This window comes from Seriola dumerili, unplaced genomic scaffold (genome assembly GCF_002260705.1).
Source record: "Seriola dumerili isolate Sdu_G_001 unplaced genomic scaffold, Sdu_1.0 BDQW01004273.1, whole genome shotgun sequence".
Classification (NCBI taxonomy): domain Eukaryota; kingdom Metazoa; phylum Chordata; class Actinopteri; order Carangiformes; family Carangidae; genus Seriola; species Seriola dumerili.
In genome coordinates, this window is record NW_019178528.1 from 3,220 (window position 1) to 28,042 (window position 24,823).

General features: G+C 41.0%; 1 protein-coding gene across 1 annotated transcript; it reads right to left on the reverse strand.

Moving 5' to 3' along the window:
- Nucleotides 1–2,479: 2,479 nt before the first annotated feature.
- Nucleotides 2,480–23,932, reverse strand: dhx36 (DEAH-box helicase 36). Its single transcript, XM_022769671.1, has 26 exons — nucleotides 23,528–23,932; nucleotides 23,298–23,404; nucleotides 22,546–22,703; nucleotides 22,087–22,363; nucleotides 21,383–21,421; nucleotides 21,015–21,185; nucleotides 20,795–20,874; nucleotides 18,192–18,266; nucleotides 17,047–17,213; nucleotides 16,852–16,933; nucleotides 16,614–16,754; nucleotides 15,398–15,503; nucleotides 12,600–12,687; nucleotides 11,316–11,371; nucleotides 11,124–11,188; nucleotides 9,624–9,767; nucleotides 9,092–9,209; nucleotides 7,883–7,981; nucleotides 6,793–6,966; nucleotides 6,557–6,643; nucleotides 6,383–6,466; nucleotides 6,123–6,222; nucleotides 5,887–5,977; nucleotides 4,447–4,567; nucleotides 2,815–2,967; nucleotides 2,480–2,737 (listed from the first exon to the last, which is right to left on the reverse strand). Exons 1-26 carry the CDS (start codon nucleotides 23,658–23,660, stop codon nucleotides 2,504–2,506), a joined length of 3,150 nt encoding a protein of 1,049 aa, XP_022625392.1. The 5' UTR covers nucleotides 23,661–23,932; the 3' UTR covers nucleotides 2,480–2,503.
- Between the last annotated feature and the right edge of the window lie 891 nt (nucleotides 23,933–24,823).

Consider the following 24,823-nt stretch of genomic DNA (forward strand, 5'->3'; position numbering starts at 1 on the left):
ACCATCGAGCGTAACGTGCAGAGGATGGACCGCCTGCAGGGGCTGGAGACTAATGTGTGAGCAGAACGAGCCAGCTCTTTAAACCACGGAGGGCTTTTCTCAGCTGTTGGTGACCCTTTGACACACAAGTGACCTGCCTTTTTAAGCAGTGAACCCAGACAAATGAGGTCAGTAACAGCATCACTGACATTCCTTCAGGGACCAAGTGGAGCAGTATGGGAACTGCGTGGCTGCTGCACCCTTTACAAGTGGGATAAAATGAAGCCATAATTCAGACTTCTGCTCGGCATACTCTCTGAGTTTCAAAACAAAGACTGAGTTCAGAACAAAACCAATGGAAGGACAGAGGTTTCCTTAAGTACTGATCAGTCCTCGTGTGGGTGGGATGGCTTGACAGTGGGATCTGTCAAATTCATTCATTTCCCCAGTCGGTTTGAAAATTTCACTCCCGCAGCCAAAGTCACTGCTTTCCACATCCTGCTACAAAACTGTTGGTGTCAAATTTGTACATGTTTTTTCAAGCATATTTTTTGAGCATAATTGATGTGCTATGACTACAGTACCGCTATAGGAGGTAAGGTAGACCAAATAGTGTGAAACTGACAGCAGCCTGTTGCTCTGTTAATGAGGCTCAGGCCATGTGATTAGGAGCTTTGCCAGTAACAATGTAACTATGAAGATGTTGATTGAGAAGGTGATATTAAGGCAAGAAGGTGACATTAGCAACTTCTTTACAGTGTGGGTTAGTGTAGAATGTTTCAGTAGCATCTGATGGCAGGTGAAACTATTACAGCAATATTTACAACAATATATTATAGTGTATGTTGAAATGCAAAGAAATGAATACTTGTCTGAAACCTGAGGCACTTTGTGTAAATAGAATAAGTCATAATTAATTGGATAATATCAAGAATTACAGTCATTTAGGAAGTATATAACCTCATATGTCATCCGTATGGTTAAGCAGATGGGCCGAGTATCTGTTTTCTACCTTGCCGTTTGTCACCAGTTAATGTCGCCCTCATAATTCAGACTCCACATTTGTGACATAATTACCATTACTCTCTCCAGCAACTCGATGATTTGGACAGCCGGAAATATCACACACACACACACTTGATGCCAGCTAGAGGTGTATATATAAATACCCCCCTTAGGATTTATATCTGTGATGTTACAAAGGCAAGATGAAATTAATTTGTGTGCTGATGGTAAGAGACGAGCAGCCCTGCCTGGCCCTGCTTTTAATTTGATTGTCCACTGTGAGTCATCTTTTTAGTGTTGCCATGTCCAGCTAAAGGAAATGAATGGCTTGGTCAGAGTCTGGTGATAACACCATATATCAAGCCCACTGCTCTGTGTATGACAGTAGTGGGCAAAGCATCCTACAGGAAGGACATGAGTATCTCGACTCTGAAGATAGCAGACAAAGCTTTGCATTTGCACTCAGGGAAAATTAGCTATGTCATTAGCTAAGCATGAATTGATCTTTATTTCAATCACATTCTGTACTTGTAACTATTGTAAATCATTTGTGTACATGTAAATATGTAAAACAGCCTGAATTGTAACATGTATGTTTTTCAAAATACAGATTTATATTGCAGAAACTTATTTAGTCAACCTTATATATTTTAATCAGTCACTATTAATAAAAGCTTAATTGCTTGGGGCCTGTCATGTATTCTTAATCATCAATATGACATCTCTCTTCCCTGAGGATCCCTGCTAGATAGAACGATAATGACTTGTATTCCTCCAGTAACATTTGGAACAATAAATTAACCATGTGCTCTCTGGACATTCGGTGAAGGTTAATCAGAAATGTGCATAAACCCTCTGGCCACCAGCACTTTCTCAGATATTTATGAGGTATCGGCTGTTAAATCAGGGGTGTGCAACTGTGTGCTGCTGAAGTTTTAATAGCTATGCAGGTGCTCATTCCATCCAAATATTACCCAGGTGATTTTAATGATCCAAAGCTCAGACCAAATAGTGTTCTCCCATCAGCGAGCTGATAATGGTCTCCCATCAAAAAGTAAGCAATATTTCACAGTAATGGTTCTCTCTGTTTTTAAATTCCTAAATGTTAGCCTAGTAATGTAGATGAAGCTCAGAAAGGCGTTTTCTGGTACATCTTTTTTTTATTGTGCAGTCCATTAAGTGAGTGTGATTTATCCAAACCACAAGTGTACAAACTGAACAATAAACAAAACAGCTACTGAGTGTTTTGAACATAGATTGGTCCTTGCCAAATATCGACCAAATACGCAAAAAAGAAAAAACAACTAATAATGGGAGTCATTCAAGTGCATAACATTTTCCAGCACTCTTGCGTCCTGTGTTAGGCCTTCAGGAGCACCCAGGGAGAACTAAAATCTCAACCAAGCCGCACCATCAAGTAGGCCAGCTGCTATCATAAATACCCCATCTAACCTCTGTGTCCAAGGATGCAGTCAGTCATTTCTTCTCTTCTCATAGCCAGCCAAAACCCTGGCCACGTCTAATCGTCGTCGTCATCATCATCGTCATTGAAGTGAATGTGTTGTCCCCTTGGGGCTGACGCCCACGTTCTGCCATAGCCTTTAGTGCTGCCTGCAGGCTTCTCCTGGGTGGTGATGAGATCTATGATGGCTGTGATGACAGCACAGTCTTTGGACTGACGGTTTTGCCAGTCCACAGGAGCCGGGTTACGGATTTTATCCTCCAGTAGAGAATCCAGCTCTTTCTTTAAACTCTGTGGAAAAAGTAGAAGTTAGTAAGTTCATTTCATCACGACTGAGATTAGTTTGTGTGAGTGCGTCTTTCGCTTACCTTGACAAGGTGAGCGATGCGTGCCGGGGATCTGAAGACAATCCATTTGTCCACTGCGATGGTCTCCTGGTCCTCGTCTTTCTGGATGGTGATGTCTCCTCCGAAAAACAGCAGCGAGAACGGGGACACTTCAGTGCAGTCGTACAGGAAGATCTGAGGGCACACAGAGTGATGTCGCCAACACACAACAACAAGAGTATTACGACAAACACGCTAACACACTCCGTGACAGAGAGCAGCATCATTATAACACACCGTGCCCAGCAGCTATTCTGTGGTGTGGGCTGAAAGTGTCCCATTAGTGAAGAGTGGCTGTGTGAGTTCAAAATGTGTTTCAGTGCCTCCAGTGTTCGGAGAAATGTCATCTTGCCCCATCTGTGAATATCGCTAATGTGTTACACTCTTTTCCATCTATTTTCTTCCCTGTGCTAAACTGACAGCTGTAGAATAGTTTGGCATTCATTTAGGAAAACTGCCATTTTTCATTTTGTATATCAAAAGTCAAAGTAAATAAATATTTTCCACAAACTACAGAAAACTCTGAATACTGCTGACAGAAAAGAGAAGTGATACTCCATGCAATGGTCTGATCTGTATGCACACACTCAGAAACTGCGAAGCTTTAAGGTCAGAAGCTACAGAGACTAGAGAAGCAACCGACTGAGGTCAAACAAAACCTATTACAGCTTTGAAGGTAACAGGCGAAAGTGTTGAAAATTAGTGTCAGAGAGAGGTAAAGGAAGGTGCAGGGAGTGGGTAGGAGACAAGGTGAAAAAAATAAGCAATTAGAGAGCAGGGACAACTGCATTTGTCCCATGAATGTGTAATGTATTGGACCAGCAGGGGCAAGTGCGTCAGAGGATATAAAGTTTAACGTCATACCTCACTTTTTTGCCTTCTTTCTACAGTGCTGGTCTACTGCTTCCTTCTCTTTCTCAGTAAACAAATGACCTTGACTACGTGGCACTCTCAGAATACCTTACTTTTATTATAGACACAAATGCAGTGCCTTGTGCACAAAACCACTTATGGATTAGAAGGAAAAAAAACATTTATGGTGGCAATAATGATGGTGAAATCCAGCAAAACACTTTTCTTCATAAAGACGAAAGCAGCAAAGTGAGAGACAAAAGCACAGGCAGCAATCAGAGAGGACATGAAAGGTGTTTTTCTGCAGAAGAGTAACATTCACAAAGACAGACAGCACAGTAAGAACAAAGACAGATAGATGGAAGGGATAGGAAAATGGGAGCGTGAAGAGCGTCAAAAAAAAAAAAAAAAAAGAAAAGAAAAAAAAGACAGAAAAAGGGGACAGGAGTGAGGGCGGTAGTCAGCGAGCCACATTGACCGTTTTGCCCACCACCACCACCACATCTTACATTGTGTCTGGAAGCTTTGAAGCACAAGAGCCTTTGAGAGAGAGTTGAAAGGCAGCGTTTTAATCAAATATTCATTCAGTGTAAAGCTGGCGTAGCACCACTGATAACCTTTAACCGCTGGTCCTTCTTTCCACTCACATGCACCCTTCAGGGGAACACATACATAATCAAGAAGACACACAGCAACACACAACAATCATACAGTGTTTAAAACACAGCATAAAGCGTTCCCATGTCCCCTTCGCCTACTCACACTGCTCGTTCTCATCTTGAGGTGATAGATGAGCCAGGTGTAGTTGAACTCCGTCTCTTCGGCATTGACAGATTTCGGGTGGATACACACCTTTCCATCAGCCTGGGTGTACACCTTAACCCTGCGCAAAATACAATGTTAGAGTTTGGTGAGTTGGTGTTGGGGGTAAGTGTACTGTCAAGAGTCAAATGGCTAACAAAAACATTATAGCTTTTTATTACCATCATTAAGCTTGTATGAGGCCTTTTGTGGCTCCAGAGGGAGCTACTCTAAGGCCGCTGAATTGCCTCAAGTGATGTCATTTGAGTCAGCGACAGTTGGGGCTGAGGACTACAAGTTTGAAAATGAAAAACAAAATCTGGATTGTGGATTTAGACAGAAGTGATCTCACCAGACATCTGTAGCCTGCTCCTCGTCTCTTTTTGAGGCTAGTGGTTAGTGGCTACATTACATTATTAGCACAACACACCTCACCACACACACAGTCAAGCATAATTTTGTTAGTGCTGCATTCATTTTGACAATTTTTTAACTGTCCATTGTAAGTCCAGCAATATGAAATACTAAGATTTTGTACACGCCTATTACTTGTGTCTGTGTGCACACATTGTTGCCCAAAGTGTGTTAAAATGCACCATTACCAGAATATTTATTTATTTATTTATTTTTTTTTAAATGAACCAGAAAGTAGTTCCAGGGACATCCCTTCAGTTACCTTTGGCTTGTTAATATGACGCACAAAGAATCTCCTGCCATTTTGGCACAAAGGGGTACCAATGAGAAACTGTGCTGCAGTTGGCAAATAATCTCTAACGTGAAAGTAAAGCTGTGTTCCAAACTCCTGCATGTCAGCCAGACAAAGCCGACTGCTTGGCTGCAGGCAACAAGCTGCTTGTACCAGACAGTAGTCTGATTTAGCAGCAAAAAAAAACAAAAAAACAACAAGTGCTTCATTGAGCAATGAATTCATGAAATATTTCAGAGTTGTGGTGCGGACATGTGAAAACTTACTTATGCAGAGGAAATGACAATATCATGGGATCTAAAGCTGTCACCAAGACAGACAAACACAACTGACAGCCCTACTGTGAGACAGTGTGTCTGTCTCCTTCTTGAGTGCGTCTGTCTTTTGAACACAGGTCACAGCCGTTGCCCATGACAGCTGCCTGAGGGCAGTTTTATGATGACTGTATTGATCTTTAGCTGCAAACGCGCCTGTTTTTAAGAGTTTTCCTTACACGTTCTCTGCACAGCCTCAGGTGATTGTCACAGGACCTTTATAGAACTATTAACTGAGAGGTCTGTTGAGATATTGCAGCGTGAAGCCCATTTTTTCTCCCTACAGATCAATAGGAATGATTGCGCACTTCTCTATCTTGTGCTGTGCAGCCCTTTCCTGTCTGTCATTGCTCATCTCCCTCTTTGAATTGACAGACTCACCCCGGCCTCTTTTTGCTGTGAGATGGTCTGATCATGGCCACCTTAGGGTACAGACCGGCTACAATCACTGCTTTGATTAACTTCTCATTGTCTGAGGAAGGAAGTGAGAGTTAGAGAAAGAACAATAGAGCACTGCTACATTTACATGTCACATATCTTTTGTCATTATTACTCCACAGCCTGGTTTTAAGATTCATAAGAATGAATGTTTTCTGACCGCTGAATCGCTTAGTTACCTGAATTGACATTAGAGTTGGGGTCTCTGGGGTCCTTGCTGCTGACAAAGCCTGCATGCATTAGATGCTCAGCAAACTGACCCTTCATGTTGTGCAGCATCTGAATGATAAAAGGATAAATTAATTCTAAAAAGGCTGCCTGTCTTTAACTGTCCGGACAGAAGTCAAACTCAAAATGTAATAATGGACTACCCTTGGTTTTATTTTCAAAGCAATTCAGTGTAGAGCTCTGCATAACACTCATAATCAGTCTGGCTCACCTGGAGAGTATTGGCAGACAGGAAGTTGTCCCAGCAGTACTCCCTCTCGTACCTGGCACCACGCCTTTTCGCTTCCTCCCACCCCTGGCCAATCAATGGATAATAAATCAAGACAAGATCCGTTCATACAGAAGACAGACATGAAATAAAATTGACAGCTGTGAGTTCTTTTACCTGGAAGGCATTGACAATAGTGAGGTGGTCACTCTTGGAGTTCCTGGACAAGGCCTTTCTCCTCATGTCTGCCATCTTCTCTTTACCCTGAGAGAGAGACAGATATATTAAAGACAAATTCTTTAAAGACCTACTTTGCAATGAAAAAAGTCAGAAGTTAGGGTGCAGCAATGTGTTGCAGTGTGTGTGTGTTGCTGCCAACAAAAGCTTTCATGTCTGTCAACTCGATGCTCTACCAGGGGTATGAAGAAAGGGTCTTTGAAGCTGAGTGAAGCAGCAATGGTGAGTACGGGGTCGAGGCAGCCCAACAGAGCTCCAAACAGGATGAGTTTGCCAATGTGAGGCTCCACAGGCAGACGAGCCAGGTGGAAACCCAGCGCTGTCAGATTCTCTGAATGGTCCAGGGCATTCTAACACGCAACAGTGCGACAAAAAAACCAAACAAAATGCACACATTTAGTCATCTTCAGCTAAACAGTAGTCTAAACATAACCATAAGAAAGGGAATAGATATCCCAATATTCAAAAGGCACTGCTTTGTTAAAGTGGAATATACTAAAAAGCCTTTATTAAAATAGCAACAGGTTAATAAAGGCAACAATCTCCCAGTAGACCAGTTTACAGTCAGTGTGTGTTGGTGTTGCCGAGTTGTCATGCTAATTAAGTCATCTGAAAGCTTTCAGGAGCAACCGCTGAGTTTTGTTCCTGTCAAAGTACTGCTTCCTGATTTTACAATTTTTTAACCTTGTTAGCATGAAATATTACTCATATTTTATTCTCTGAGCCCATATAATAAGCACTGATTTCTCTGCTGCTCCTAGGTGTATTTTTTCTTCCACTCCCTCCTCTACAAGAGGGTAAGCTACCAAATAACATCCTTGGAACTAGCAGATTTGTAGATAATGCTTCTTGACAGGAGTCCTTGAAACCACAAGCTCAGGTCAAGGGGTAGTCTGCTACTATTTTCCAAATAGCTATCGTGCTTTTATCGCTCACATTATAGGTTTTTGTTAAAAACATTTTGTAAAAGCTGAAACAATTGGTCAATTAATGAATTTGGAATCAGCACAAAATTAATAATCAATTAATCAGTTGACAGACTAGTGATTTGTCCAATCAATTGTCTAAACTTAAAAATTGATCATTTTTAAGTTTTGGACTATTAATTGGACAAAACAGGTTATTTGAAGACATTAACTTGGGTTTCAAGTAATCAACAGACTATTTCACCATGAAAATAACTTGCAGCCTTATAAATAATAGTTGTTCCTCATTTGATCCTAACCTATGTTTAAAATGTTTTGAATAATCTTAATTCTTTCTTACCAGGTCTATGAGGTTCTTGATGGCTAGATTGACGGCCTTTTCAGTGGGAGGGTCCAGGGCTTTCTCCAGGAATTGAGCTATAGACCCAAGCTTCAGTATCTATGCAGCAAACATCACAAAAGCATGTCATGATCTTTTTCTGAGGAAACAAGCCCCTTAGAAAAGGAAAGGGAATTAGTATCCATTTCTGGCAAACATTTGAATTGTTAGCAATACATAGATATAGCAAGGTCTACTGCAATTAACTTTGTGCATGTTTTCTTCCAACAAGCGTACTGTACTGTATGAGACATGGTTTGGCCATTTTGCTGTTTACAAGATATATGTGACAAAACAACCAACACTGTGTAGCGTTAACCACACTGACATTCTTCTGCAAGTTCTGGGCTGAGCACAGAACAAATGAACTAAGACCTGATTCTGTGCATGTCTACATTCTCTAAATGTGTGTTCTCTTCCACATCAAAAAGTGATTTTTAAATGCACTAAACCTGTAGCAAAATGAAGGGTAAGGAAGGGAACACACTTCTATGTCTGACTAATAGACTGGTGTTGGAGTGTTTATGCTTTTGAGAGTCTGCTCAGGGTTAGCATGTTGTCAGTTTTTCTCTCACTTTAAGGACAGTCTAATGCATTAGTCCGCCTCTCACCCACTAGCTTCAAAAACCACATTACACACATACTCAAATACATCCAACTGAACTAGTGGAAGACACACACTCAAATGCATATCCAATAAAGCCACTGATGAGAACAATCACTGCAAACACTAGATCTGAGTGAACTTTGGCTTCATGTTCCATTAGCATTCCATTGAAATATGTCTGAGTGGAGTACGAGGATTTAAAAAGAGAAAGCAAAAATAGGAGGAAAAAAAAAAAAAAAAAAGAGTCAACAACCAAAGAAGAAAGCGAGTGTTCATGTAAGAGAATAAGGCTCAGAGGAGGAGAGTTTATGCTGTCTGCAAAGAGAGAGAGAAAGTGCTGGAGAGCAAGGGCCATGAGTCAGCCAGGGTGTTCATCCCTTGTTCTCATTAGGCAGGATAGGCTGTAATTCAATGGAAGACCAAAACAGCAGCACTGTCCTCATCCCCTCTCTGCACTCACAAAACTCATTCACAGCAATGTTGTCCTCATCTCAACTCCCAAGCCGAAACCTATTTGTATCTTTCTGTCAGTCTGTCTCACTCTTTCTTTTCACATACACAACCTTGATCTGCAGGCAGAGCTCCTCCAGTGGTGTCCTCATAATTTCGGGTAATTGATAGGCATCCAGCAGGCTGGCCCTCAAACCATTGTACAGATGATAGCATTTCCCTGGACACACCCTGGAGATAAGCAGAGAAGAGGAGAGTTGTGAGAGAAAAAAATGTGTAATATCAGTTCTGTGACAAGGGCTTAATTAAAAATCAATGGGATGAAACTGCACACAGTAAGCAGCTCCTAATAATTGGGCCTTGCTCGTCTTTGATGTCAGAGCTAGCTAACGGAACAAACGTCTCGAGTCACAGACTGGAAACAACCTGGGAGTGACTACACTCAGCCTTTCTCCGTGTTTACAGATGGGAAGGGAGGAGGGAGTGGGCTGATGGGGAAGACTGCCGGAGAGCTGAGATGACAAATAGAAGGAAAAAATAATCCTCCCAGATTAGTATCACATACCCAGAGGCAGTAATATGCAGCATGCCCTCATTATAAAAATATCTGCAAAACCCCCTGTGTGCAAACTAACACAGACACACCTGCCGGCACGTCCTTTCCTCTGTTTGGCGTTGGCCAGGCTGACCCACTCGGCTGTCATAGTGCTGATGTTGTTGTTGGTGTCAAAGTTGGTCTCCTTAATTTTCCCACCATCTATCACATATACAACATCATCTATGGTGATGCTGTGAGGAAAAGTGGAGAGAAAAAGAAAAAAGGTAAGGGAATAAAGACCAAACAAGAAAAGAAAAAAAAAAAAAAAAAAAAAAAAACTTCAAAAGCAAGTCAAGATGCTTAGCTCACTCACACAACGACCCAAACACACACACACACACACACACACACACACACACACAACACACAACACACACACACACACAACACACACACACCACACACACCACACACACACACACACACAACACACACACACACACCACACACACACACACACACACACACACACACACACACACACACACACACACAAATAAAATTTTAGCCCTTTGGTAGGTTTAGATTCTATATTTAGTGGAGGGATGTGAGGGGAGTGCAGACGGCTTCTTAATTTGCTCAGTGTGTGTGAGTGTGAGGCTCGTGTGAATGCATTAAAAAATTGCCTGTCAGAGACTCAGGGCCTGATTTACTAAAGCTTTGCGTGCGTAAACACGTGCGCAAACGCGACAGCACGCGCAAACACATGCTGATGCTGATCTACCAACCGGGCGCACCGAGGATTGCGTCTGTCAGTCGGGCAAAATAACACGCGCTATCCATTTTGCGTTTCTGCCTTCATGAATATGCAATATAGGCGTGCCTGCCAGAACGCGCAAAATATCGGGAGGAGTAGATGCAAATAGAATCATTTTGCGCACGCAATGTGATTTACCAAACCTGAAACTAATTGCGCTGATTATTTTTGCGTCTATATTTAGCACGTTTGAAAGTCAAGTCTTAGGTTACCTGGCACAGCTGTGCGCACAGATGGCTGTGGTCATTGTTGCAAGGAGGCGGCGTAGGCACGACAGGCAACGGAGAGAACGCATCTTTTCTGTTCGTGTCACTCTTTTTGGAATGGCAGAAGAAGAAATAATCGAGACATATCGGTTATCCGGCGATGCCATTTTGGAGCTTCTCCGTGAAGTAGGAGCTGATTTGGATCCAGTCACAAGGAGGAGTCATGCAGTGCCTGCTATGAAACTCAGAAATGTGCTTGTTTGTACCAGCACCTCCAATTCCGTGGCTTCAAATTTGCTTTTGCGCTTCCGTTGGGTCTGCTCGCTTGCATTCGCCACGGTGAATACCCTTAACTCGCGCAAAGTCCTCATTTAAATAGGGTGGGCTCAATCACTTTTGCACCTGTAGTCAATTGCGCTGTTAATCTAAGTAAATCACCCGCAAACCCCAAACAGGCAGCGCGCGCAATCTATCCGTGTGCGCACGCAATTTAGCGCTCTTTATTTGGGATCTTAGTAAATCAGGCCCTAAAAGTACAAAGGCTGGATGAGCCAAACAACACACACAGACACGCTCACACTTACCTGGTCTCAGCTATATTGGTAGCAATCACAATCTTTCTAACTCCAGGAGGAGGCCTTTTGAACACCTGAGATGAATGAGGGAGAAAGATGAAATTGGACTTTTCAGACATTGAGAAACAGAATAAAGCATGACAACTGACATGGACAGACAGTCAGAGCGACAGACAAAAAGAGTAACAGAAGAATACTGACCTGCGTCTGATTAACGGTAGGCATGAGGGAGTGCAAAGGGATGATAACGAACCGCTCTGAAATACAGCAGGACACAGAAGAACAACTCAAACAAAGCATCATTTGCAAACACCAGATACGTGCTAGTGTGTGTCTAAAAATGTAACCATGAATATCCTGGTGAATGTTGAGAATACATTAATTTACCACCATTATTTATTCCTCTTTGGAAATAAATATTATTATGTAGTTATTTAATACTTCACTTTGACATAGTACTTACCTAAAAATAAAAAATAATCATGACATACTCAGTAAATAAAATAAAACACATTTACTGCATCTCTACTTAGAAAATGCAGTTACATTACATGTGAAGGTTGCCTACAATTTAGAAATCAGAGATCAGTTAATCAAAATGTGCTACAATAAAATGGCTGTGATTGGTCAGAGTTCACCTATGTTTATGATTTGATACACCAGAGCAATCACTCCAATCAGCAACGGCAAAAGCATCAGAATTGCCCCTAATCAAGTCTAAATAATTGTGGGTGGCAATCTCATAATCATGGCTGTTGTTAAATCAAAGAGCCCTAGAAGTGTGTGCGTGGGCTAAGGCTGAACTCACCTCAAACCAAACACTTATGATTCAAAAAAAAAAAAAAAATTCAATAAATCTAAAGATGCCCTGCAGTTTCCAGATATATAAAAATATTGGAATTGGAATAATAATTTATGCTTGCTTTGTCTCTTTTTTGCAGTTTCTACATATTACATATACCCCCTCCTCCCTCATCAAAAGTCCAGATTCTATGAATGTAAATTTGTTCATTTCAAGAGCTCTCCTACTTCACTCTTGGGTCAGTGTATGTGCACTGGAGGTTCCAAGTTTCCACATCACACTTCTAGGGCTGCAACAAACAAATATTTTCATTATCAATTAATCCGCAGAATATTTTCTTGATTAATCAATTATTTGCTAGGTAAATAAAATGTGAGACAACAGTGAAAACACCCATCACAATTTTGTAAAACAATACATTTCATGAATCATCATCATCATCATCATCATCAACTAACTGATTAATCTTGGTCTGCAGATGATCTTTTTCGTATTGATTAGTCTGTTAAGTATTTTCTCCATTTATTGATTATGTGAAAAAACAATTCAGTTTACTTGTTTGGATAGACCAGCAATCCAAAACCTGAAAATGCTCAATTTACTGACATATATGGCAAATACATACACTTGTATCCACGTCACATACTCTGTAGGTGTGTGTAACTGTGTGTGTGTGTGTGTACCTGATCGGAACATCTGCTGAGCTGTGAGCAGGTCATTGAGACTGCTGATGTTGTCCCAGCCAGGGAGGAACACCAGGATTGCTCCTTCCTGTCAGACAAAGACATCACACAACACTTAGAAACTGAAAGTCACACAAAAAACCAGCTGGGCTTTGATAGAAAAAGAAAACAAGCAGGAAACAAACAGATACCAACAGCCATCAGCTGAAGGAGCCTCAGAAACAAATGAACAAAGTGAACAAGGTGCCCCTGTCCCCGGAGGAGCCGAGCCGAGGCAGATGGAGATGACTTGCCCTGAGCTCCCAACCACCACAGTCAGCCACACAATAGTCCCTGGTACTCACTGCCAACATCATTATGACAACAACATCTTTCCACTACAGGGCATCCTCTACCTCACATTACCACAGGGACAGACTTGATTCTCTCAAAGCAGCAACAAAAAAGAAAACCAATCAGTCACCTGGGAAATAAAGACACACAAATGCAAGCTGAAAACATCATGCAGAAAACATCAGCAGGATAACGGATGATGGTGGCTAATAGAGTTGGTGGTGCTCCAGTGTGAGCAAATCTCTGAACATTCTGCTGTCTGACTATAGATGACCACTTAACGTACAGTCGGTGTCAGACCCGCAGCCATAAAAACATCACATACAGTGATGGTGCAGTAGTAAAAGGTTTGATACCCTGCTCTAGAAATATAAACTACTCAGACAATCAGAGTTATAAACAGAAGCAACAGGGTGTCCTCAAAGATGATTAGAAATATGTGAGCAATCTTTGCCACAAACATGATGTTTATGACATACACATGGAGATCAGATTATACGAGGTAGGCCAGAGCAGCTTCTAAATGCTGTATGCACCATAATGAAACGGTCAGCATGATGTTTTTGTTTTTTTACAGCATACATACGGATATAAAGGCTAATAATAGCTTAAAAAGCTCTAAACTTCTGGAACCTGAGAAAAATCCAATTTTTAGATTATCATCAATGGGGAAAAGTTTCAGGAAATACTATTATGCTACATCACATCAAAGACCGAAACTTAAAGGAAAATGATTCTCAGGATAATATTAGGCTGGTACAAAATAACCCAGTCTTTAAAAAGGACTCTGCTTTTCATTTCCTGAGAGGAGATGAGGAAAGACATTAAAAGTAGCTCCTGGGCCCTGAGTGCCCCTGCCTTTTAATTAAAGCTAATTATTATTACCAGTGCTCAACCACTGGCACCCACGTGGGACTGTATATGTGCGTGTTAATGTATGTGCGTGTGCGTGTGCGTGTGTGCATGTGTGTGTGAAAGAGCGAGGACGAGCAGAGAGGTGCAGGCAGTGTGCCTAGTTACAACCTGATAGAAACACATGTTCACACGCATAGGGTACAGACAGAGGCTCTGATTAATTCCAACTAAAAATCAAGTAACAGCACAGTAAGCTCTGTCATGTTGGCCTACTACTTAGCATGTACACACACCAAACCAGTCACATACGTGCGTTCACATAGTTGCACCCAGCAGGCGTTCATTACTGCCTCCATGTCAACCCCCAAGGTGTCTAATCACAGACCCCTCAAACATAATTAACCAATCACCACAGTTGAAAACCTGGCAGACCGCCCCCTAACCTCGGCACAGGACGACGTCACGGCAGATCAGCCAGTTCCCTCTGAGCCATTTGACAATGCCACGGCAAATCAGCTTGTCGACTGGCTCAGGGTGGCTGTGACTGATAGAGATAAAGCCTCATGTGGGAAAGGATAATTATTCTGTCTATCTGTGTTAGTCACTCCTCATTCTAGGTCTGTCTCTTTGTTCTGTTCCTCTCTCGTATACATTTTTCACAGACACAGCAATAAACTAACATAAATACATTAAACTAGCTCCAATTCACCTGGAAAAATGGCAGGACAAGTGAGAGCAAGTTTTCCTCACCCTCATTATTCTCCTCTTAAAAGCAACAATAGGCTGTATTCTGTGATATTCTGCTCCATTGTGCCAGTGTGTTCTCGCACATGTCTGCTCGCATATGTCTCTCATGAGTTGAAAAACAGTTGAAAAATACAAGAAGCACATATTTGAACAGAAAATTGTACTGAAATAGTGATTTTTTTCTCAAATCCTTTCCATTGATGGATTCTCCCCAAATTTTATGGAAACTAACAACTCTTGAAGTGGATATGGTAGGGTTATGTGTTACTGGGTCTACTAAAAAAGTAAGTTCTTTCATCTGTCTTAGTTGACATTATACTCCGTCCACATTACCAAAGTCTGAACTGAGCACTGAAAAGGCACCGACAAAAATTAGGAAATTTAACAAGAACTGGAAAGAGAAAAAAGGGAATGAACGTGCGCTAGGAGAGCATCTGTTCCATCACTCATTAGCACAGATCTGCTGCCAGGATCTGTGTTATTTCATCTGATGTAATGTCACTCTGTATTTGGAAGCTAGTCCTCCTTGGTTCTTCTATCTGCTCCACCTCAGAGTATATGGTACTTTTCTCCTTTTGTTATTAACTTTTATTTGATATGAACCCATCTTCCACTGGGATTTCTGTCCTGTCTGCCTGTCTATGATCAAAAAGTTGGGAGATCTATGAATCTAAAAACATAAATCTCAAAATCTACAAGTTTCAGTAATACAAGCACGCCAGGCTTTCAGACTGCTCAGACACATAACAGGCTACCTCAAGTCCAATTTTCAGCTCTGAATACAAAAGTATTTTATTAAAAATCTAATTTCAGACACCAGAATTCTGCCTCGCCTGAAACCAGACATCCAAGGTTAAACTTGCCTCCTCATTGAGCACAATATGACGGATCAGTGCCAGGATCAGCTCCAGGTCAATCTTCTCATCATTGTCCAACATCTCCAGTGCCGCAATAGTGTTGTCAGAATATCTGTAAAATGTGAGGCATAAATAATAAATAAATAAATAAACCACCTTTTTCCATGCTTCAACATGACAACAAGCTGGTCCCAAGTTTACAACTATTCCATTACTTGTTGCTTTGGCTGTCACAGCTCGGTAATGGCTACATGTGATTTATATATTTGCAGACAGAAGTTTTTCTCCAGATGCTGTGTAATGGCTGTATGGCAAATTCTGTATGATATTGAATATGTTTTTTGCACAAAAACAATAGTGTTGACTCATACTCAACTAAAATGTTTTGACAGTTTTAATTGTATTGGTGATCTTGACATCAGCTTCCATAAACACAATCAGTGACTGTTAATTGGTTCCTTTGTAATGTTTTTTTCTTAAATACGTAATCTTTATTTCCTGGCTCTGAAGCTCAGGTTTGAACTGCTGCAAATTATTTTGTCACAGACATGAAAGTTTCCAAATATGGAAACTCTCCTCCCTGGGCATCGCCTTCAATGTGAGATTGACAGGTCATTAAAGAGCTCATCAGAGATGAGAGATTGTGTCTGTGTACGATTATCATGGTCCTTGCAATTAGAACTGATTACAATACACAAGAATTTTGTTTTTAGAAAATGTTATATAAACAGAAAAACAGCAAAAAAAAATGCAGTTGCAAGAACAGGTTCACAAAAAAATTACACAAACATGAAGTTCTAACATTTCTTAAATTTGCTTGCTCAACCCTTAAGCCTGAATTATACTTTGGCAGCGTAGGAAGGCAGTGTAGGTGTATACAGTGTAGGACATGATCTACAGTTCTGCCCACTGCTTTTGTAGCTCTGTCACATAGTAAGATCATAGTGCTATGCATTCAGGCAGTGTGAAAACACTTTCTACAGATGCAGTGGACTTGAAGTTATCATGTTTACATTCACTTTCTGACACAGAGCAGTAATAATGCGGGCAAAGAAAAGGGACTTCTCTGCAAATAGCTGTATTAAATTAAGAAGAATGTTTGTTCGGTGTTACAGAGAAGTGGAAGACATCTCGAGCAGAACTGGGAGTTATTAAAGGGAGTTTTTTTTTCAGTTAAAACCGCTCTTGCAATTTAACTACTCTGCTATTCTCACCACCTCACCTGTGCTGCAGTGTACGTGCATAACAAGGCCAGCTGTCCTTGTATTCAGCCTCTTTCTCCTCCTTCTCAGGTCTGGAGTGGCGGCCCTGCCAAAAGCCTCTCTTCCATGAGGGGCGACGGTCCTGATTCTGGGGGCGATACCTGGCAGAGAGACACCAACCGGCTTATATTAGACAAAAGGGACATAGTGGTTCCTTTTGTATCTGTATGCTTGTGTTTGGGAGGAGCGTTTTTCTACCTGGTCATCTCTACAATGTCCTCCAATAGGAACTCTTCCACTGGGAACGTCAAACCAGGGATATGGATCATTGGACACTTGTCTAAAGGGAGTTTGACACGGGGAAAGGGGTAGATGAGAAGGAGGAAAATCCAAACCAATTAAACAACATTTCTGTTTAACAAAATTTGGTTTGCCATTTGGCAGGTTACGTACCAAAATATTTAGAAAACTTCTCAGCATTGAGTGTGGCACTCATGAGGATGACCTTGAGATCGTCCCGGAGGTTGAGTAGGTCCTTCACAATAACCAGCAAAACATCTGATTGCAGGTTCCTCTCGTGTATCTCGTCCAATACCAGGTGACTGATGCTGGACAACAAACTGACAGGAGGAAAAACTAGAATTACCAACTCACAGTTGTATGCCTCTGCCAACCAGCCAAGTTGCATGACATATGGTCACAGTTGTCCCTTCCTGAGTTCAAGCATTGACTAATGGTCAGAAATGCTTTTGTAGAACATTATGATGTCACAGTGAAGTTAACCTTCGAGCGTTTGGATACAAAATGTCACTTCATCATTTTATCCTTTTAGACATTTGAGTGGAATTGTGTCAAAATTAGTGTGAATTCGTAAGTTATGGCCAAAAACATGTGTGTTTGTGAGGTCACAGTGACCTTGACTTTTAACCACAAAATTCAAATCAGTTTATCCTTTAGTCCAAGTGGACATTTGAACCAAAATTGAACAAATTCCCTGAGGGCGTACAGCTGTGGTCTGTAATGATGGATAAAAAGGGTCTGTGGGAGTGAAAACATTTATGCATCACTAATGTGGTGGCTGGAGACAAATAGCCACACCAAAACTGACAAAACATGCAGACATAGCAGCAGCCCATCAGACTGTCAGCCTGTAAGCCATCTTCTATGCAAATATACCTGAATGCCAATAAGTTGCAGCATTTTGTCAGACAACTGTAGTCCTAAAATGACTCACTAGAGTCGTGCCAATTCTGAAAAAGCATAAAGCAAGACAACAAGAAAAGCTGGCACCCTCACTTAGTCTCAGTGGTTTTTCTGGAGACACTCAGAATGCAAGGATGCGTATGCAGGGATGAGTCAACAGAAGCCGTGTGTGTGTGTGTGTGTCTTCATTTCTCTGCCTATGAGACTGGAGACCCATATTAATGCTTCTTCCACAGACAGTAGAGTCGACCACAAATCAATGGGGATAAAACAGAGTGACACACAGGGAATAAAAGAGTGGAGGAAGGACAGCTGGAACAGAGACACTGAGAGGAAAGAAATTCTGGGACAGGAAGTGATGAGGATGAGGAAGCAGGGGCTGGTGGAAGACTCACGGGTCTGAGCGAAGCCACTGAAGAATAATGCCCGTTGTACAGTACAGGACGGAACCTTGTCTCCGTGGTAACCGGCTGAGACACAGAAGGAAAAAGAAAAGAGAAAAAAAAAAGATTTTAAATTTCCCAATTGACACAAGACTTGGTATAAGACTAGTGTAAACTGAAGACAAATGTTGCCAGGATGAGCTTCTTTGTTGAGTTTTCTTCATTTGTGTGAGCTACTGTTCAAGACTCCACTGTCTTTCATATTTTCCACCCCTCTCTTTCTTTTCACAATTCCAAACATTATTTATTCAAACATTCAAATATTATTTCATAGTAGCAATATCTGCTCCATCTGTACACACAAGTGCACATAAAGCTGAGATTGATGTTGCTATAAAACCTTGCTGATACATACAATGCTATCTAATAAGTAATGTAATAGGCACTATCATATCATACTAAGTATTAGTCGGTGATGAAAGATTTATCCAATGAATAGCAATCATGAAATAATTTCTCATTTATTTTAATCCCAAACAAAGCAGTAACTGCCTCTCTTATGACACATCTAAAAGAAGAATTGCACTGACTATTGAACCACATCAAAGGCTTTGCTGCATAATTGATGCAAGTGTGATATTTCCAACAGGACTTGGACTCAATTCAGGAGAAATAACACTAATAAAAACTAAAAAATTCATTTTTTTTTGAAGCGCTTTTTGAAACAGGGTTATTATTCAGTTTTTCACAACATCAACACACAACATAAAACAGTTAAACATCCAAAGCAGTGAAACAAATATAGAATGAACCGAATTAGATTTCACTGATAAAATTATTACAGATAACCAATTGCATTGATACAACTGCATATACATAATATAACATACAGATTATAAATAATAATAAAATAGAGCAATAACAGTAATCCATTTTAATATATAAACTTAGTAACTAGTAGGTTTATTAAAAAAGTAAAAGAAGCCTCTAAAGGAAACGCTTCCTAGGGGCCAGGCAATATGACTGCATTGATTGCTGAGGGGACTCAGGGCAAATATTATTAACTCCCAATGCTTCCCACTCTCTGTGCAATATGTGCAGCTTTTTCTATATTGCAATATTACCTGGCAAACGATTTGCTGTATGGTTATTTGATTAATCACAACTTAATCAGACAAAGAACAGTGTAGCTAGGCGTTTACTCGGCACAATACTTATAAATGATCACTAAAACAATTCTGACATTCAACCAGGGTAGAAGGGATAAAAATGAGCTACTGTGATCTATAAAGGTGTTGTTTTCTAAAGATCTCTATCCAAGCACTCTATCGTCTCTGGCACTTTACAACAGTTTTGAAATCTCGAGGCTGAGAGTCGGATTAATTTTATTTACTCTAAACAGTCTCCTACTTTATGTTTATTATAACCACCCATCATTTGGCACAATATACCAGCACCAGAGAGAACACATTTAAAGCAATGACTGTCTGCAGTGACTGAGTTGTGTAGACGAATACACTGGCTCCCTGCACATGTAACTGTCATTGGCAAATACTACATTAAATGTGTTCTGGCCAATTTGTATTCAGGTTTTAAAGAAGCTGATTGCCTACTGAGAGACCAACATAAGAAAAGTAAAGAGTGTGGAAGTGTGTACTTTTTTATATTAGTTGCTAAGTGGGGGAGCTGGTGCATCAATGAAAGTTTTAACAAAGCTCGAGGTACGAATTGCCAGTTTATGCATGTACTCACTGAGAGACACCCATGGTCTCCCATCAATGAAAGTGACAGCAGGCAGTGACAGTACAGCAGTAAGAATACAGCTCAAAAAGATGCCTTTCTAAATTGGCTAGACCAAAGATTTAGAAAATGTGGAAACTGCTCTTAAACTCACAGTCTAGCACCTTGTTATCTGTTCCATTTCTTTGACAGTCAGTAATCATTTTTCTGTCCATCCTTTTACTTCTCATCTCCTGTATCAGTCTCCCTTTATACCACACCTGAGTTGCCTCTTTTCCTCACCTCTTACTGCATCAATCTCAGCCTCTCTCATATTCCATACTCTATTGTATATAATTCACTTTAGATTGCTGCACCCTCTCATCCCCTGTAACTCTCCGCTTGCTCGGTCTGCATATTGCTCAAGTGCAGCTCCTTTCTCACCAGCTTTGTGCATCTCTTCCTGTGTGTGTGATCTAAGATCATTATTACCATCTACTAATCCTTGTACCTCCTGTCCTTCAAAAATAAAAGCTAATTTCCTGTGATATTAATTCATCCCATACATTTCCCTTATCCATCTTAGTTTAGCCCATCCATCTAGAAACTCCCTCTGAAAACAAAATATATGTATGTATATGCAAAAATAATAGACAGTTAGCGGTACATCATCTTTTGTTCTGAAGACCATCATCTGAACATAATCTTCAGTGGGCATACATGGACCAAGAAAATCTACAGGCCATCACATCAAAATTAATAGCATGGCTTTGGAATGAGCAGCCATGCAGGAAAGCAACACTAGACCTTTTTGTAATCACTAACAAACATCTGAGAAGTTGGTGTACTGTGCTTCAAATTCATGCATCAAAATATGTTTGTAAAGACTTCCTTACCTCTGTAGGCGGATTTGGTAACCACAAGAATTTCCATTCCCTACACTTTCTGCCCTCTCTGCTGCTACACGTTCCGCTACCTGAGAGAAGGCAGGCACACAGGCACACAGGCGCGCACACACACACACACACACACACACACACACACAAATTTATAAGAGCAGCAAAAGCAACATATAATCTAACACAGTCAGACCTGAAAAACCAGTAGAGTACATACCGAGATAGCACTGATGCGACGAGGCTGCGTGCAGACCACCCGGCACATCGAGCCAATGCCTCTATTGATATAGTCATCTAGGATGAATTGGGTGACCTGAGTGGTCTTTCCACAGCCTGTCTCCCCACTCACAACGAGGACACGGTTAGAGTTGATCAGCTCTACCAACTCCTGAGGATGGAAGGATGGAAGCAGATGAGAGGAAGGAGATGGATAATGGGATAAGGAGGAGGAAAGGGTGATAGTAGAAGATAAACCTTTTTTTCAAATTAAAAAGAAAAAAAAAACAAATTCACTTTTAGCAGAAATGGTGATTAATGATGAAGAGGAGAGTATTTGCTTAACACTGTATGCAATCAAAAGCTTACCTCTTTTTTGCTATAAGATGGTAGTTTTTCCCGGAATTTCTGACGAAAAAAAAAAAAGAGCAATCATTTGATAACACTTCATGAAATCAATAGTAGCAGATGTTCTGTCCTAATAACTTGATAATGGGTACGGGTTAAGCACATCCAAACATCGACAAAATTCTAATAAACACAGAGGAACCCAGACTCTGTCTAATAGCTTGACAAAAGTTCAGTAATTTGATCAAAATTCACTTGATGGAATAAAATGACATGAAACATGTAATGTTATTTTGCATATATAAGCAATATTTGATAATATTACTATAATTACAGAGATACTAACTTACCATAAGGCCCAGCCTTATTCTGCGTTAGGGTTGTGTACTAAACTATTTACATCTGTAAACATAAACATCTATCAACCTGTAAATGTCAGAGTAGCCAACACAGCAACAAATTATTGCAAACCAACTGCAATGTCTTATTCATTATTAATACACAGCTCTCTGCCCTTCATTATCTCCAGACAGTTATAATTCTGTTGTGCTGTATACTCCACTCTTCTTTTCTTTAGTAACCCCATACAACTAATGCAATTTTGATCATATCATTATCTTAAAAAAATATCCATTTGGATGTACATCTTTTTCTAACCTCAAAGCCTTAACTTTTACCACTGTGCTGTATATATCAAACCTGATACTAATAATCATGATACTCACCAGCATTTCTTTGTACTTCGGATCTGACTGCTTGCTCTGCAGATCTCTCTTTAAGTAGTCGTCCAGTGAACTATCTCTGACCACTTCCTGAAATAAGAACTCCAGATCTCTGTCTTTCCTCCTCAACTTCTCTTTCTCCTCCTCCTGTGGCTCTTCTTCTTCCCACGTGTCTGGAGGTTCATCTTTAGCGACTGCTAAACTAACTTCTTCCTCCTCTTCCTCAGATTTGATCTCAGTCTTCAGTTTATCTTCTTCAGGCCTATCCCCATCAAAGTAACTGCACACAAGGGTTATCAACATGTTAGAGTTAGAGTCATATCAGTGTCAGCAGACACAGCTGGAAAAATGACTGACACTCCAGGCATTTTAGTCCTATCTAGATTTCTAATTTTCTTTATTGTAAGATAAAAATTACGCTGTGCAAGTCTCAAAAGAAAAAGCTATGCAAGCTGCTCTCACCAATGACCACTTCTATTGGTTTCTGTCCGCCAGCTGTCAGACGTAGAGGCTCTTACATTCCTGCCGTCTCTCTCTGGACCAGACTGGTCATTCTGGACAGAGTTAAGCAGCTTGGTAATGTGCTGCTCTCTGGCCTCATCCATCTGGACCACTGCCCGCTGCACACAGACATGAAAAGGGGAACTTAAGCCTTAACCTTGCAGTTAGTATAAACTAAGGTAATATCAGGATGTCATCTGGCATCAAGTATAGTTATTTTTGCAGTTGAGTGAAGGCAGAGCAATCATTCTATGCATTAAATTTATCAAAAGTAAGATGCGTCAGGATCTGGGTGGTTTACCATCTGTGTGCAGGATGCTGCTCACTTACCAGACTTTGTGCTCTGAACCATTTTCCAATTAAATCAGCCTATGCTCAATGCTCTGCAGCTGATACTTAAGGTAAGAGCACAGACCAATTTTCGAGCAGAAGGTAATAACTGTTTCTAATAGTGGTGGGAAAACTATTTAGATCCTCTACTAAGTACAAGTTCTGCATTTTAAACCCTATTTAAATAGAAGCACAAAAGCAAAATGTACTTAAAGTATCAAAAGTACTTTGTAAGTACTAGAAGGTACTACCTCAAAATTGTATTCAGTATTTGAGTAAATTAACTTTGTAACTTTTCACCACTGCTAAGAGACTGAAAATCTGCAGACAACATGGCCTGCTCGCCACAATGTGCAACCACATGCACTCAAACCGGTCCATACCGATCTCCGGTCAGCCTGTTTCCTCCTCACGGCCCCGTATCTTGCGTACCACAGACCAATCTCACGGCCCTTCAGGTGTGGAGGAGGACGGTCCCGTTGTCCACCTCCTCCTCCCCCTCCTCCTCCTCCTCCTCTTGCGTACCACAGACCAATCTCACGGCCCTTCAGGTGTGGAGGAGGACGGTCCCGTTGTCCACCTCCTCCTCCCCCTCCTCCTCCTCCTCCTCCTCGGTCCTGGTCAAAGTCGGAACTATGTCCTCTGAAACCCCCTCCTCTGTCCCACCTTTCTCTGCTGCCATCTCTCTGCCCTCGACCTCCTCTTCTGCCTCTTCTTCCACTTCCGCCGCCATATCCATAACTCATACCGTCGTCACAAATAAGCCCTGGTAGCAGCAAATATTCGTTTACCAGAAACTACGATGCTAACTGATGTTACGTTAGCTACAAGCTGTGCCGGATGGATTTGTGGACTAGTCACTTAAGTAAGAAATATGATGCTACATCCATGAAGCTACTGACAGTTGGGTTTTTTTATATATATATCTACACGTATAATTAATAAATGTGGCTCTCTAACGCACTTATAAGAAAGCAACACTGAGATGCTGCTGGCAAAATTTAGCTTGGTCGTTTCCATCCAGCATGTCGCACAGCAATGACGTCAACGTCTGCGGCTTGATATTTACGTAGTGCCCTATAATTGGTTGATGTGCTGATGTTTTTACTTTACTTGAGTTTTTTTATTTTATGCTACTTTAAACTCCCAATACTCCTTTATATTTCAGGGGGAAATACTCTATGTTTTACTCCACTACACATACTACTACTCTTATAACAAGTTTTTAGGCTTCATGATATTTATTTCATAATATGCTGCAGTGCTAAACTACTAATCTACTCAGTACTATATTAAGTATATAAAATTGGCTTCACAATGAAGAACTATAACATGAAAATGCTCTGACATGTATTTGTGATAAAAAAAAAACTATAATATTTTATAATAATGTCACACTGTTTATGGAGGCATTTCTGCGTAATGAGTACTTCTACTTTTGACACTTTAAGTAGGCCACATTGAGTTCAGATTTGCTGTGCTTCAACTTGACAGGTTGCTGCTACTCCAAGCAGATCAGAATCATCTTTTTGAATGTACTTATTGGCAGATCTTCAGAGGCAGCCACAAGAACTAAGATGTGGACCTGGAGGAGTGTGCATCGTTTGGCATTGTGCGGATGATGTTACCATGACTAGAACAATCACCATCCCCTGCCCACCATCAGGTCTGGTTACGCATCTGCACTCAGAGCAACAAGGTGAAACCGGGTGGCCAAAGCTACCTATGCTCTCAAAATACAGGGTCACTTCTACACCAATGACCCCTAGAGCATGTGGAGGGGCATCAGGAGTATCACAGATTACAGCAGAAGATATGCAGAATGACACAGGGACCTGTCTCTTTCTGATGCCCTTCATTCTTTTCAGCACCTCTTCTGGCTCCAAGTCAACCCGGCTGCAAGCCTGGA